Source organism: Physeter macrocephalus, chromosome 7 (genome assembly GCF_002837175.3).
Source record: "Physeter macrocephalus isolate SW-GA chromosome 7, ASM283717v5, whole genome shotgun sequence".
Taxonomy (NCBI): domain Eukaryota; kingdom Metazoa; phylum Chordata; class Mammalia; order Artiodactyla; family Physeteridae; genus Physeter; species Physeter macrocephalus.
This window is the reverse complement of record NC_041220.1, coordinates 37,378,297-37,393,105: the sequence shown is the minus strand read 5'-3', so window position 1 is coordinate 37,393,105 and position 14,809 is coordinate 37,378,297. Positions and strand designations below refer to the sequence as shown.

Below are 14,809 nucleotides of genomic sequence, written 5' to 3'. Positions count from 1 at the left end.
TAAATTTTGAGCAAGTGGGGGACTGGATTCAGACAAAAAATTTGTGCTTGGCCATATCACGTTTGGGATATTAAATAGGTACTCAGATGTGGAGGCAAAGAACGCAGTTGAGCACGTGAGTTTGGGGTTCAGAAAAGAAGTAAGTTTGGAGACATACGTGTGGAAGCTCTGAGCTCGTGAATAGACTTAAAGCCTTGGAACTGAACAACATCAACCAAAGTAAGGATAACCTCTAGGGTACTCCAACCCTTCAAGTTTTGAAAAAGGAGAAAATGCCAAAAGGGAGACTGCAAACAAGTGGCTAGTGAGTTAAGAGAGAAACCAAGGGCTTATCAGGTTTAGGATTTCAAACGAAAAGAAGTGTGATATTTCAAACAAGAAGGAATGATCAACTCTACGAAATAGCACTGAGAGGTTGGGTAAAATGAACACAGATTAGTAAGATAAAATTTATTGGTAATCTTCAAGAAAGTGGTTTCCATAGGAATAAAATCTTGATTGGAGAAAGCTAATGAGAGAATAACAAGTGAAAAAATGGACACAGCAGTTTGGTTACTTCTTTTATGATAGTTGTCATAGAGCAACCTAAAGAACTGTCAAGGATGGAATTTTTCTTTAAAGATGGGAGATATTATGCCTAAGTACAGCTTGGACTTGATCCTGTGGTGAGGAAAACATTGAGGATGCAGGAAAGATGAAATTAGACAAGTCACTGTGTAAACTCAAGGGGATAGAATTGTGTATAAAAATGTAGGATTTGGTAGACAGATAATTCATCATGATGAAACAATTACCCCACAGACAGAGACAATGGATATCAGAGCTTCACATAAGTCTGCTCTCTTGTGCATTAATGGCTAAAATCACATAACTCAGCTCATTCTGATTGTGATATTGGCTCTTGCTGCTCTGGTGTAAGTGAAGTCAGGAACATGGGGCAACCAGGAACAACTATCATGTACCGTGCAGTGCACTATTCACATTACAACTTCAATAAAACCCCTTAAATTGACTATTTTATAGATGTAGAAATGGAACCTCTTAGAGATTAACTTATGCAGCACCACTTAGCTACCACGTTATAGAGCTGTGATTCAGATATCACATTTGAAGCTTTTTTTTTTCCTATTTATTAGGTCATAAATAAATTAGGTCATAAATTCCTAATTTATGACCATAAAATTCAACAGCTAATGCTGGATACTTCTGAGAGTGAAAGGCACAAGTGTAATAGTTCAACTGAGATAATAGGTATAAACCAAGACTTTCTAGAGTATATGCAGCATATGATCACCCTGTCTTTTCCTCCACCTTTTTTTTTTTTTTTTTTTTTTGCGGTACGCGGGCCTCTCACTGCTGTGGCCTCTCCCGTTGCGGAGCGCAGGGTCCGGACGCACAGGCCCAGCGGCCATGGCTCACGGGCCCAGCTGCTCCGCAGCATGTGGGATCCTCCCGGACCGGGGCACGAACCTGTGTCCCCTGCATCGGCAGGCGGACTCTCAACCACTGCGCCTCCAGGGAAGCCCTCCTCCACCTTTTGATATCTTCTGGTATTCAATTCAAAGCGTTCTACTCAATTTCAATTTTTCCACGGCTATTTTTAATGCCAATAATAACTTTAGGTTAAAAATAAGGAGGCCAATTACATCTGAAAAATTATAATAAAGACAGGAAAGCTTAAACATGCCTAAGGATTAATTTATTGAAATGACTGGTAAGGAAAGAGATTCTTAAAGAAATAATAAACACAATTCCAGAAATTATTTTTATACATATTTTTGATATGTTTATGGTATTTCCCACTTAAAGTTGAAATTTTGTTGAATTAAACTTTTGAAAATATAGTTTATGAGTCAAATTCAAATTAAGATGAATGCCATATAAAGCATAAAATAAATAAAGGAGTAAAGTTTCATATTTTTCCATGTCGACTCATTTAAAAACTATTTTGGTAGCACGATGCAAGGATTGAAAAGTTGCCACATTTCCAGTCGCTGTCAATTCTGTGGAATAGAGAACAAATATAGAATTAGTTATATGGTATAACTCTTCATCTCTCCCCATTTGTAATTTTGGTGGGACTAATTCATAAGAGAAATTTTATTACAAATGCACCATATTGTGCCCTATCTTGAAGGCATATAAAAGTTCCTCTAGGATCAAATATCAGCTCACTTGGAATTGTTTTATGTCTACTGGATCATGATCAGAAGAGGATTCGCATCTTAAGAATCTCAAAACTATATTCTATTCCCTTTTTAAGCTTTATGTCTGGACTAAGAAACTGTATTTTTACTCATAAATTAAAAGACAGTATATAAATTTTAACTGATAACTAATTGAAGTTCATAAAGCCTAAGTTAGAAATGTGAATGCAGTTGATCTTTAAAATAAGCTCTAACATGTTTACATAAAAGTAGAAGAAATTATTTTCAGTTTTTCCTAAAAATGATGATAATCAAGCATAAGGATATAGGCAATTGAAAGAAAAACAGTCAAATCTGTCAACAGCACATACACACAATTTTGAATTATTTGAAATATAAAAGATACAAAATTTCAGGTGCATAATTAATAGTCATTGAGAATAAATTGATAATTAATAATTAAGTTGGCATACTGATGGAAGTTGCCACTATTTGGGGCTTATCCAGGAAAATGAAATGTAAAAAGATATTAACTATAAAAATGATCAGTCTATCTCCAAACTCCTAAAGCTTACCAAAAGTGAGGAGGGGGCATTAATTTTGAAATCCTCTTAGACCTTAAAAATTAAAAAATAAATGAATAAATATACAATTCACCTTTTGGCAAGAACACTTTCCCTAAGAATTTCATGAGAATTGAAATAAACGCCTCAGTATTTTGCCCTCATATGCTCATACATCAAAAACAAGATGTGAAATGAGGCATGTGGGGAAATAATTGTGCACAAGCAAAACTTCAAAATTGTAGAAAATAACAAACTTTCTTAGGTTTGTTATTCCCAACCAAATGAGGTTATCAAATTTAATTCTGGCTTTAGTACACCTTAATCCTCTTTATCTAAATTATCAACAGACCAATTAAATCCTAGTCCCTGAAATTATTTCTTCCCAATATTCAATTTCTTCTACATAGAAAGAACAATTATATCAGAATCTCCATGGGTAAGCCTAGACATTGAGATTTGGTGGTGGGGGGGGGAGTTCTCCACGTTATTCTATTTGTAGCTAGTGTTGAGAACCACTGATCTAAACTGTATGCATTTTGGAACCATTCATTATTCATTTTTTCTTTTATTCTAGAGCTTTCAATTACTCTAACATCATAGAAACATCATAAGTGAAACAGCACAATTAGTAAATTTGGACTTACAATAACAGGGTAGAGCCCCCGGATAGGACCAAGTACAGGCTCCTGGTACAGCAGAAGGGCCTGGATGGGCATATCTCTCTGGAGGTAGGGCACCACTTGCTGGGGAATAGGCAGGACTTTGGGCTGAGAAAGGGACTGCAGGGGCTGAGGAGGAAACATGGGGGTAGGAGGAAGAGGATGGGGAGGCTGGTGCATCAAGGACTGGAGCAGAGGCAGAGGAAGGTGCAGATTTTCAAGATCATTGAGAGTCAGGCTCTGGCTTTCAATAAAGGGCTCTACTGGAGATTTAGGGAAGGGCATTTCTTTATGCTTAGGAAGGAGAGTCTCCTTAGCTTTGGGGACTTCCATTATTCCAGGCTGAGGGAAAGGCACCAGCACAGTGGGCTGAGCAAGAGGCAGGATGTTTTGTGGAAGGATAGGGTAAGGGATTGGCCCAGTGTAGGAATAGACTAGAGGCTGTGGCTGGGAAAAGCGGTGGATTTTATCCTGGCGTTCATCCTGGCAAGAAGGAAAAATAATCTTTGCGTCTGTAATTCAGTTATAATTGTCATTCATGATGAATTAGCCTCCTCTTTTTTAAACAATAATTCAGTGAAAAGAGAGAAAGAAAATCTTTCACTTACTTTGGTTAAGAAATTATTTGGGGTCCTGTGAAGGTTAATGAGTAAAATGCCCACTAAGGGATTTCTCATTAACCCACTTCCTTCATAGGTGAATCCACAGAGCCAAAAGAAATCAATGTTTGGAGATTTCAAGACTTGTTTCACCTTTTTCTGAGCTGCCTGCAGAGCTGTAGCTATATACTTTGGTCTTCAGAGGGTACAGACTTTTCAACAATGTGTTGATAATAGTCAAAATTGTTTTCATATAATGAATGAAGATCTATTTTAAAAAGACTTAAAGGGATAACTCCAAGGTTTATTTTTGTTTGTTTTAATGAAAAGTAAGTTTTAATTTGTTTTTTTAATTCAAGGAGTTACTTAACAACAGCAAACTTCTAGCACTACTTCCCTTGATAGAAGGTGGTAATCTTGAGTCTTTAAAGAGGCATCAATTTGTAAATTCATTTTGATTTAGCAAATATTTGGTGTAAGTTCCAGACAATCTAACTTAATTGGTAAAACAGGAAAGCTTAAATACCACAATTAGGTAAGTATGTTACCACAAAAGTAATTTAATTACAGAATTTATGTTGTTCCCAGCCCTTATTTTTAAGCAAGCTCTGCTATTTAATAACTATGTCATATTGCCACACAACTGTGTACTCAATTGTTCTGCACCTCACTTCTCTCCTGTGTAATGGAAATACTTTTAGGAACTTCACACATTCATAAATGTGAGTATAAAAGCTACAGAATGCTAATGTAAAATCACTGAATATTCACTGTGTGCCAGCTCATCAATCCTGGGGGTTTATGAATATTCTCAATTTACAGGTGAAGAAATTGAGGTACAGATAAACTTGGAGCCAAGGTTATACAGCTGATAAATGATCAAATTATGATTTTTGCCACACTGCTTCCCTCCTCTCTTTCCTCACCATATCCATCTTGAGAATAAGGGGATCCCAGTCCCCTATCCAGAAATGTTCCTACCAATGTGCACTTATTGAAAACAGGTATACTATTAGTAAAATGAATAAATCAATAGTTATTCTTAGGTATTTATTCTAAATTCTGGAAGCTGATTATGTGTTTAAAAATGTGTTTAAGGGCTTCCCTGGTGGCGCAGTGGTTGAGAGTCCGCCTGGCGATGCAGGTGACACGGTTCGTGCCCTGGTCTGGGAAGCTCCTACATGCCGCGGAGCGGCTGGGCCCGTGAGCCATGGCCGCTGAGCCTGCGCGTCCGGAGCCTGTGCTCCACAACGGGAGAGGCCACGGAAGGCAGTGAGAGGCCCGCATACCGCAAAAAATAAAATAAAATTAAATTTAAAAATGTGTTTAAGTCTTTAAAAATATTTTCACCTTCTCAAAGTTTAATTTCTTCCACTGATGTTTATATTATTACCATTCTTTAGACTGAACATAATTATTATAAGTATGTTTGCATGTATTATGTTTCATTATAATTTTCAAAATATACTAATCATGAAAGAATTACCTCTGTTTGCTGCTGTTCCTCATGTTTAAACTTCCCAATTTTCTGCTAAAAAACAATTACACATAAAGAAATGTTATTATTTGTAAAAATCAAACAGGAAATTTTGAAAATATGTACATTTAAATATAACGGTTTTACCTTGTTCATGTGCGTAACAGATTCCTTCCGGAAAAAAAAATAAAATCAGGTTTAGTTTTAATGAACAATTCTTAATTGTCAACATACATCAGAAAATGAAGACATTTACTAGGTTAATGCAGACATATTGTTTGATAATATCATTATTTTAATTGCTGAAACTTTATGTTACACTATTCTGAATAAATCTGTTGTATAAAAGAACAGATGATGCAATCAAGAAAGAAAAGAAAATTAGTGAGCATAATACCAAAAGAGGCATTCAACAGAAGCTAATTTCTCTCTATCACCCTGTTCCCTTCTTATGACAACAAATGATCTCTAATACCCTCATCTAGTTCTAGAAGAATAGTCATGGAAAATATATGATAATAACCATTGATGCATTTGTTAATCATTCTTAGTTCCCTTGTTATGTTTAGGCTTCAAATGAATTGTAAGAAATACACACCCTCCCCTAAGGACCTTATAACCTTTGCAAAGAGACAAAGTATATTGATGTACCATTTAACTAACAGGTGATAACAGACCCAAAAAAGAGTGGTGCAAGCATTAATATCTACATGACTCCCCCAGGCAGATTTAGGACTGCACTAATTCTCACTGCCTCTTATTTACTAGATTGCTATTATAATAACAAAATATGTCCATTTGCATGTCTCTCCACTCTTTACTAAGGGCATCCCTCTTTCCAGTTTGTACCACAGCTCCTAGTCAAAGTCTGATACAGAAAGTGCTCAATAAATGTCAAAACAGGGAAAAGAGGTTAACATAGAGAGAGTTCAAGATAGAAAAGAGGACTGTATAGTTCATCAAAAAAAAAAAAAAAAAGCAGGGCAGTGACACAATTCAAGTAGCAGGCAAACTTAGAAACTGCTAGAATACTAAATCTTCTAGACATTTATTCTGTCTTTAAACATATACAGTGGAAATTTACATTAGTTACCTGTCGGAACATATCTACATTGGCTTAACTGCCCTAATGTAACACAAAAAGAAAGTACAATATTTTTTTGTTCTAAATTTGGGAAATTGCCTCCGAATGAACGTTGTCTTACCTCACTGCTTGAAAGGCTTTTCACAGTCTGTAAAGGAAAAAAGAAATCAACAATCAGCTGAGTCTTCTACTAGATCATCAGAAAGTGTTTTTACTTTATGGTTGGAAATTTTTCTCTGAATAAAAATATCTTACCTCACCGGATACATTGAGTTCTTCTTTCTATAGAGAAAAAAAAGACACCATTTTAGTTCCCATAGCTAACCCATTATTAAACATTTTTCCTACCTAATTTTTACCTTCCTTATGGAGAGCTAGTTCACAAATTTGAGAAATAAAAATGTTATATGTCTTTTGAGAGACTTGTAATTGCTTTTATGGCTTTCAAATTTAGTACCTTTTTATTGGTATATTTTTATTTTACCTTAATGAAGAGTTTTTTTTATTGGTAACAGAAAAGGAGTTACTTTAATTTGTATTGAACATTTTTTTATTATGATTATGAATATGTTTATGATTATTCATCTTCTGGAGTAGCATCCTCTGTTGAATATACAGAGGTAGGAATCAGCCCAGTTCCCTAGAGTAAGAGATATGTATATTCCATCACTGGAATAAGATATATTTATCAAGATTGCACATGCATGCAATTGTATTTGTGCAATATTACTCATTTTTTTTTTCTTATGTGCGTTTCTTCTTGTTTGTCTGCTGTTTATTGGTCTGTTTGCTTTTCCTTTAGGGACTTGTGGCACAATACTGTAGAAGCATTTGACCCAGATTTGTGGTCCTATAGGATTCTGTTGAGATAGTGGGTGAATGTAAATGATTTTCTTAGAAGTCAAAAAAAAATCTGAGATCCTGCATTATTTATACATTTAAAATGTTGGTAATACTACATTCTGAAAATAGGCAGATAGTACTATTTCTTAGTTATTTCAAGACATTTTTCTGTACTTACCTCTCTTGCAAGGGCAAGAGCCAACAAGCAGGCAAGGATGAGGACCTTCATGACTATTAAGTTCTGTGAATGGGGAAATGAGGAAACAGTATATTACTTGTCAATCTAATATATTTTCTTATTTAGGTAGGATTACTTTCCTTTAAAAGAAACCAAAGATAATGTAAAATAAAAATGTCTGGGGACTTCCCTGGCGGTCCCGTGGTTAAGACTCCATGCTTCCACTGCAGGGGGTGCGGTTCAATCCCTGGTTGGTGAATTAGGATGCCGCATGCCACATGGTGTGGCCAAAAAAAGAAAAAAAAAAAAAAAAAGAAGAAAATGTCTGTATTTTAGAAAAAATACTAATAGAAGTTTTATCATATGACCAAGGTCAAAATCTACTATGGCTCCTTAATCTTACATACCAAGTTTATATTTCATTGCCAGTCATTCAGATATTTTCAGCTAACAGCCCTATCCTACTTTACTCGTTTTCATCTCATTCACAGTACTTATGAGGGCTTTTTTGAAGGACAGAAAAAAAGTTACAAATATTTACAGAAAGATTAATTAGTTGAGTCATTTATTCAAAAATATTTATTTGGGCTTCCCTGGTGGCGCAGTGGTTGAGAGTCCGCCTGCCGATGCAGGGGACACAGGTTCGTGCCCCGGTCCGGGAAGATCCCACATGACGCGGAGCGGCTAGGCCCGTGGGCCATGGCCACTGAGCCTGCGCGTCCGGAGCCTGTGCTCCGCAACGGGAGAGGCCAGAAGAGTAAGAGGCCCGCGTACGGCAGAAAAAAAAAAAAATTTATTTAGGGGCGTCCCTGGTGGTGCAGTGGTTAAGAATTAGCCTGCCAATGCAGGGAACACGGGTTCGAGCCCTGGTCCGGGAAGATCCCACACGCCATGGAGCAACTAAGCCCGTGCACCACAACTACTGAGCCTGCGCTCTAGAGCTGCGAGCCACAACTACTGGGCCCATGTGCCACAACTACTGAAGCCCGCGCGCCTAGAGACTATGCTCCACAATGAGAGTCCACCACAACGAGAAGCCTGCACACTGCAACGAAGAGTAGCCCCCGCTCACTGCAACTGGAGAAAGCCTGCTCAGGGTTCGAGCCCTGGTCCGGGAAGATCCCACATGCCGCGGAGCAACTAAGCCCGCGAGCCACAACTACTGGGCCCATGTGCCACAACTACTGAAGCCCGCGCGCCTAGAGACTATGCTCCACAATGAGAGTCCACCACAACGAGAAGCCTGCACACTGCAACGAAGAGTAGCCCCCGCTCACTGCAACTGGAGAAAGCCTGCTCACAGCAACGAAGACCCAATGCAGCCAAAAATAAATAAAAATAAAATTAAAAAAAATATATATTTATTTAGCACCTTTTATTGTCAGACATTGCTTAGGTGCTGGGATTTTAGCAGTGAACAAAACATTAAGGTCTCAGTCCTGTTGGAGCCTCAGTTCTATTGAGAGACAACTGATCAAAGAAAATGTATACAAAGAAGATCATATTTTATTTTTATATTATTCATATCTTATTCATATCTTTATTTCCAATAAGACCACCATTTTCATTTTAGCATTTCTTTTATTTGCTCCACTTATCCAGACATTTTCTTGGACTGATTGGATTGTCTCTTCTCCATGTATATCCACCTCTCAGTCTTCATCCCCACATGCCTAATGCCATCTCTTCTCCTTTGTCGCACATAATTTTAGAGATCATACACTCCGTTTATTTTCTCTCCATAAAAATGTGTACTTATCCCTTGATAATTTACCAAGATGCCAGGTTCTTTTGTCCAATTCCCACTCTAGGCTACTTCTCCTTGGAGAATAACATAAAATATGTTATCACTTTTCACCCAAATGTACTAAATGGTTGGTCTTGTTGCATTTCTATAAGTTTTTGTAAAAAATAATGTTTGTGTCACCAATATCCCTTGACACACAATCTTCAATCCCAGATTTTCAAACTAAATTAAAAAATTTTTTTCTAGATTTTTCTCATGGGTGCTAATTCTATATTAATTTTACTTTACCTAACACTTCTATAAATTTCTAAATAATTTTTTACTGTCATGACTCAAAAAAAGAGTATGGTACTATAATAGATTTCATTACAAGTAGGGAGAATATTATTACATTTTCTTTATTTTATAATTAGCATTTTATATACAGATTTTCAAGCAAGAATTTTATTATTGACTAATATACTTTGAGCTATTCTTTCTTTCAGATCATATTTTTCCTTAATTTTTGTTTCCTGGTCATCTCTGTCAGATCTAGAATTTTTGTACAAAGTAAAACACTTTGTTTCTCTTTAACTTAATTCTGTGTTTCATGTATCTATTTTAATATTTTTAAATAGTATAAACTAAATGATAAACTGGGAATTTGGATGTTCTAAACAATTTTGATAAATACACTCTTCTTCAAAAAGTATTGCCCATTTCTTGACTACTCTATTTCTTGACTCAGTATGCTACTTCTATAAACTATTTGTTGGCTAACACTTTCTCAGTGAAGAACCTAGGGGTAAGAAGGGAATAAAGACACAGACCTACTAGAGAATGGACTTGAGGATATGGGGAGGGGGAAGGGTAAGCTGTGACAAAGTGAGAGAGTGGCATGGACATATATATACTACCAAATGTAAAATAGATTGCTAGTGGGAAGCAGCCGCATAGCACAGGGAGATCAGCTCGGTGCTTTGTGTTCACCTAGAGGGGTGGGATAGGGAGGTTGGGAGGGGGACGCAAGAGGGAGGGGATATGGGGATATATGTATACCTATAGCTGACTCGGTTTGTTATACAGCAGAAAGTAACACACCATTGTAAAGCAATTATACTCCAAAAAATATGTTAAAAAAATAAAAAATAAAATAAAAAATATTTACTTCAAGAAATAGATCTTTTAATATAGCCTGTTAACTAGTCATGTACTAAAGAAAATAGCAATCACTGTTACTACATTTTGTTAGACTCAGAAAACATATGCTGTCATTATAATTTTTATCAAATCTTTATAGGTACTTCTATTTTTTTCAACCTAAGTGCTAAAAATATTGTTAGCACTATCTTAAATACTCTAACGTTTAAAGATATATTTTAAGCAATTATATTCTTTCTATATCTCAACTTAGTTTGAAATAAAGATGAGGAGAGGATATATTGAATTTATATCTGAAATTCTTACCTTTTTTCTGAAGTAGAGGAAAAGAAGTGAAGGAGGAGCTGAGTGGATAATGGTCTGCTTTTGTGGCTCTTTATATACAGTATTTAATGGCATGCTAATTTTGTGGTTGAAATAAAATCAATAGTGAGTTTGAATTCCAAGAAGTCTGCATGATTAGAAAATGAATTCTTGCTATTATCTGTCCCCAGAAATTCTGAGGAGCATTTAACAAGGGAATAATTCACAATCTGATAAAGGAAATGAAACTGTCCAGTAACTACAGACATTGGCTGGGGGACAGTGATGTTCTGGCCAGTCCCCAAGTTATTGTAACCACAATAAAGTCTCTTAGTACTTCGTGGGTCTTCAAGATCTTAATTGTGGGGAAATTCTAATAGATACCAGAGAGACACAAGCCACACAAAGGACACAATTTCATGCTAACCTGAATAGCTGTTAGTGTTTTATGCTGTAATGCAGAAAATGACAAGCTAACAAGTCCATGACGGTAGCTTAGACCCGAAGACGGAAGAGAGTTATAGGCTAAAAGGAAAGGAAGAATAGGGTCTTGAATATGAGAAAGAAGTCACTACAATTAAATCAAGTAGCGAATCTGGGTCATGAATTGCAAGGAGTAAGGAGTAGATGGAGATGAGAAGAAAGAGAAAGGAGTCAGATAATGATGGGCAAAGCATGCAATGATCCTAAAGAACGTGAATTTTTTTTTTTTGTTTGCGGTATGCGGGCCTCTCACTGCTGTGGCCCCTCCCGTTGCGGAGCGCAGGCTCCGGACGCGCAGGCTCAGCGGCCATGGATCACGGGCCCGGCCGCTCCGCGGCATGTGGGATCCTCCAGGACCGGGGCACGAACCCGTGTCCCCTGCATTGGCAGGCGGACTCTCATCCACTGCACCACCAGGGAAGCCCAAGAACGTGAATTTTATTCTCTAGATAGTGCAGATTTGTTGAAGGGTTTTAAGACAGAAAGTAACATTTAGAGAATACTTCTACAAAATGAATGATAGTCGTACAAATTTATTAAAACGGGGCAGCCCAGGTTTGGCCTCATATCTTTTACAGTGAGTCAATGTTTATCAGCTAGTATACATGGAAGGACAAATGAGGGAAGGAAGGAAGAAAGAAAATGAAAACCCAGACAGGAGGAGGGTCTTACTCAAAGTACTACAATAGAGTCTGAGCCAGACCTCAAAAGTACTTTTTAGGTGCCCATTTACAAAAGCAGTCTTCAAGTTTCTTTGACTCTTTAGCAATTGACGTTCATAAATGTAGTTGTATTTGACACTACTCATTTTTAGAAGGTTTGTTTCTTCTATTCATTGCCTGTAATAGATATATTCAGGGCTTCAGGACAGATAGATGCCCTTCTAAAGTAAGCACTTTAGCATAATTAATAACTTTCCTTCACAATATACTTTGCATTCATATCATGCTAGATGTGTGTGGGAGAGGAACACACCATACAAGTTTTGTATTGCTTAGAAAACCCAAGTCAATGTCTGCTATGTATTTGAATTATTCAGCTAATCTTCATTCTAAGACTGTTCATAGGGAGCCAGGAGGAAGCCATAAAAAGAAATGATGAAATGACTCCAGTGTCATAGGTATAACTAGAAAAGGCATTGGCTGCTCCATGTGCCTTTATGTGTTAGCTCTTGGTTGCCAAGACCACAGCCAAAAAAGTGTGATTTCTGAGAAAAGGAATGTGAAAGCAAGCATGCCCTACCCATTCAACACTTCCTTTTTATTTTCTCAGCAAGATATTTTACATATTGTGCAATAAACACAGCATTGCCTTATGACTGTCTCTCACCAAGTTTGAATTATATTAATTGATATAGTTATGGACTCAATTGGGCGAGAAAAGTAGGTAAAACCTTGATCAAGGAAATCACTAACAATACACTAGAGAAAGGAGCTTGTCCAAGGGAAAATTAACAAGCCTGAGATTTAAGATAACATCAGGTGCCACTGGCCAGGTAAGCTTCAGAACGCAAAGACCAATAAGAAGGAAAGCACCATGTGGGCAACTCAGCCTTTTGCAATGTATAACTTAAGAGTTGCCATTTTTATAAGGCAAAATGAGAATTTCATACAGGGAAATTTATAAGATAATTCTGGGTGAGGAGCAAGATATAATCTAAGCAAGATGTTCTAGTACTATTTGTTATAAGCAGAATTTGTTCAGCCAAAGCTTTTTCCCATATTGAATGATGGATCTGAAATATGCAGTCATGCATTTTGGATATATTCTAACTGAAACCATGTAAGTAATACCCTCAAGAAAGAGAGCAATAGAAAAGTTGGATAAGGGGTACAATAAAGGGACCAAAAAATGTTCAGAAAATAAGAACTAGAAGAGATATCGGGAATTCCCTAGTGGTCCAGTGGTTAGGACTCTGCGCTCCCATTGTGGAGGGCATGGGTTTGATCCCTGGTCAGGAAACTAAGATCCTGCAAGCTGTGTGGCATGGCCAAAAAAAAAAAACAAAGTTAAGAGATATCATCTATATGATGTCTTAAATATATTTTAGAGAAGAGGAAACTGAGGACCTGGGAATTTGTATTATTTTTTTCAGGATAATATAGCTATTTAGAGATAGAGCTGTTAACTAAAAACTTCAGTTTCCTAAAAAATATTTGAGGTACTGTTTAATAACTTCCAAAACATGGGGGCGGGGAGAAGGAAAATAAATAGGATTTATATAATAATTCAGACTTAGGAACAACAGAACACAGAATTAATTAATTCTGACAAATTATTAGGTAGGGATAGATAGTTTAGCTTAGCATTATTTATGTAGATGGAGTATTTTAATTCTTTCCATGAGATTATCCAAATATAATAAAATAACATCTTATTTATGTGAAATATAGCTATTAAGATTAATTTATAAAGTTAATCAAGAATCAGGGAATAAGAAATATGTTCTGTGAGCAAGCAGACACCAAGAAAGCATAAAACCCAGAACCCTGATTCATAGGACACACTCTTAATCCTAATTACTCTCCCTTTACATATGATCATAAAAATCACTCAAGTTCAAGATACATTTATTGAGCACATACTACATGCTAGAACAGTATTTTTCAACCTTCATGCTATTGATATTTTGGGCAGGAGAATTCTTTGTTGTGGGGGTTATCCTGTGTGTTGTAGGATGTTTAGCAGCTTCCCTGGCCTCTACCCGTAAGATGCCAGTAGCACCAACCACACAGCTATTAGAACCCAAAATGTCTCAAGAAATTTCCACATGTCTCCTGGGGCAGGGCAGTGAAAAATCATTTCACATTTAGAAGCACTGTACTGGATGACTTGAAAAGTCACACAAAGAAAAAAGACAAAGATGGTGTGGTTCCTGCTCATTATCAGATCATAAATGTGTAAGGACATGAAAGTAATTTCACCACTCCATAATTTCATCCTTCCTACTTTCTTATTCCATTTCCTACCTACTGAATAAACCCCTTTTTATATCTGAAGCCAAATATTATTTGGTTTCATCAGGATATAGGACATTTCAACCATCCGGTCAGTGCTTCAGTGCCTTTGAATTCCTTATGTCTATATGCCCCTCTTTCCCACTTTGAATTTCAAGGGAATTGCTATTATCACACTTGTATACAGATATTCAAATCCCCTACTTGTCTCTGATTTTACTATACTGTCTTACCTAAATCATATCCCAGGTTAATCCAAATTCTACCTTCTGCCCCTGTGAATGTAGCTGACAAAAAATACTCAACCATGACAATTGTTCTCACTATAAAATGACGTGCAGCAGTCACACATTCTCCCAGACTTTCTTAGACTATTTAACATTCAAAGCAACAACACCTCTACATACTGCCTTTCATTGGTTTCCTGTCACTCCCAGATTAAAATCCAAAAGTCATTACAGTGACCTAAAATACCTTACATCATCAGGCCCCCTCTTGCCTCTTTTTTTTTTTTTTTGTGGTATGCGGGCCTTCCTCTGTTGTGGCCTCTCCCGTTGCGGAGCACAGGCTCCGGACGCGCAGGCTCAGCGGCCATGGCTCACGGGCCCAGCCGCTCCGCGGCACGC

The 14,809-nt window shown here is 37.0% G+C and overlaps 1 protein-coding gene across 1 annotated transcript; it reads right to left on the bottom strand.

The window, feature by feature from the left end:
• Positions 1-1,684: 1,684 nt before the first annotated feature.
• On the bottom strand, positions 1,685-10,839 carry CSN2 (casein beta). Its single transcript, XM_007122517.3, has 9 exons — positions 10,747-10,839; positions 7,554-7,616; positions 6,788-6,814; positions 6,654-6,680; positions 5,596-5,619; positions 5,458-5,499; positions 3,358-3,855; positions 2,723-2,764; positions 1,685-2,003 (listed from the first exon to the last, which is right to left on the bottom strand). The coding sequence occupies exons 1-8, from the start codon at positions 10,837-10,839 to the stop codon at positions 2,759-2,761; spliced, it is 780 nt and encodes a 259-aa protein (XP_007122579.2). The 3' UTR covers positions 1,685-2,003; positions 2,723-2,758.
• Positions 10,840-14,809: the final 3,970 nt, after the last annotated feature.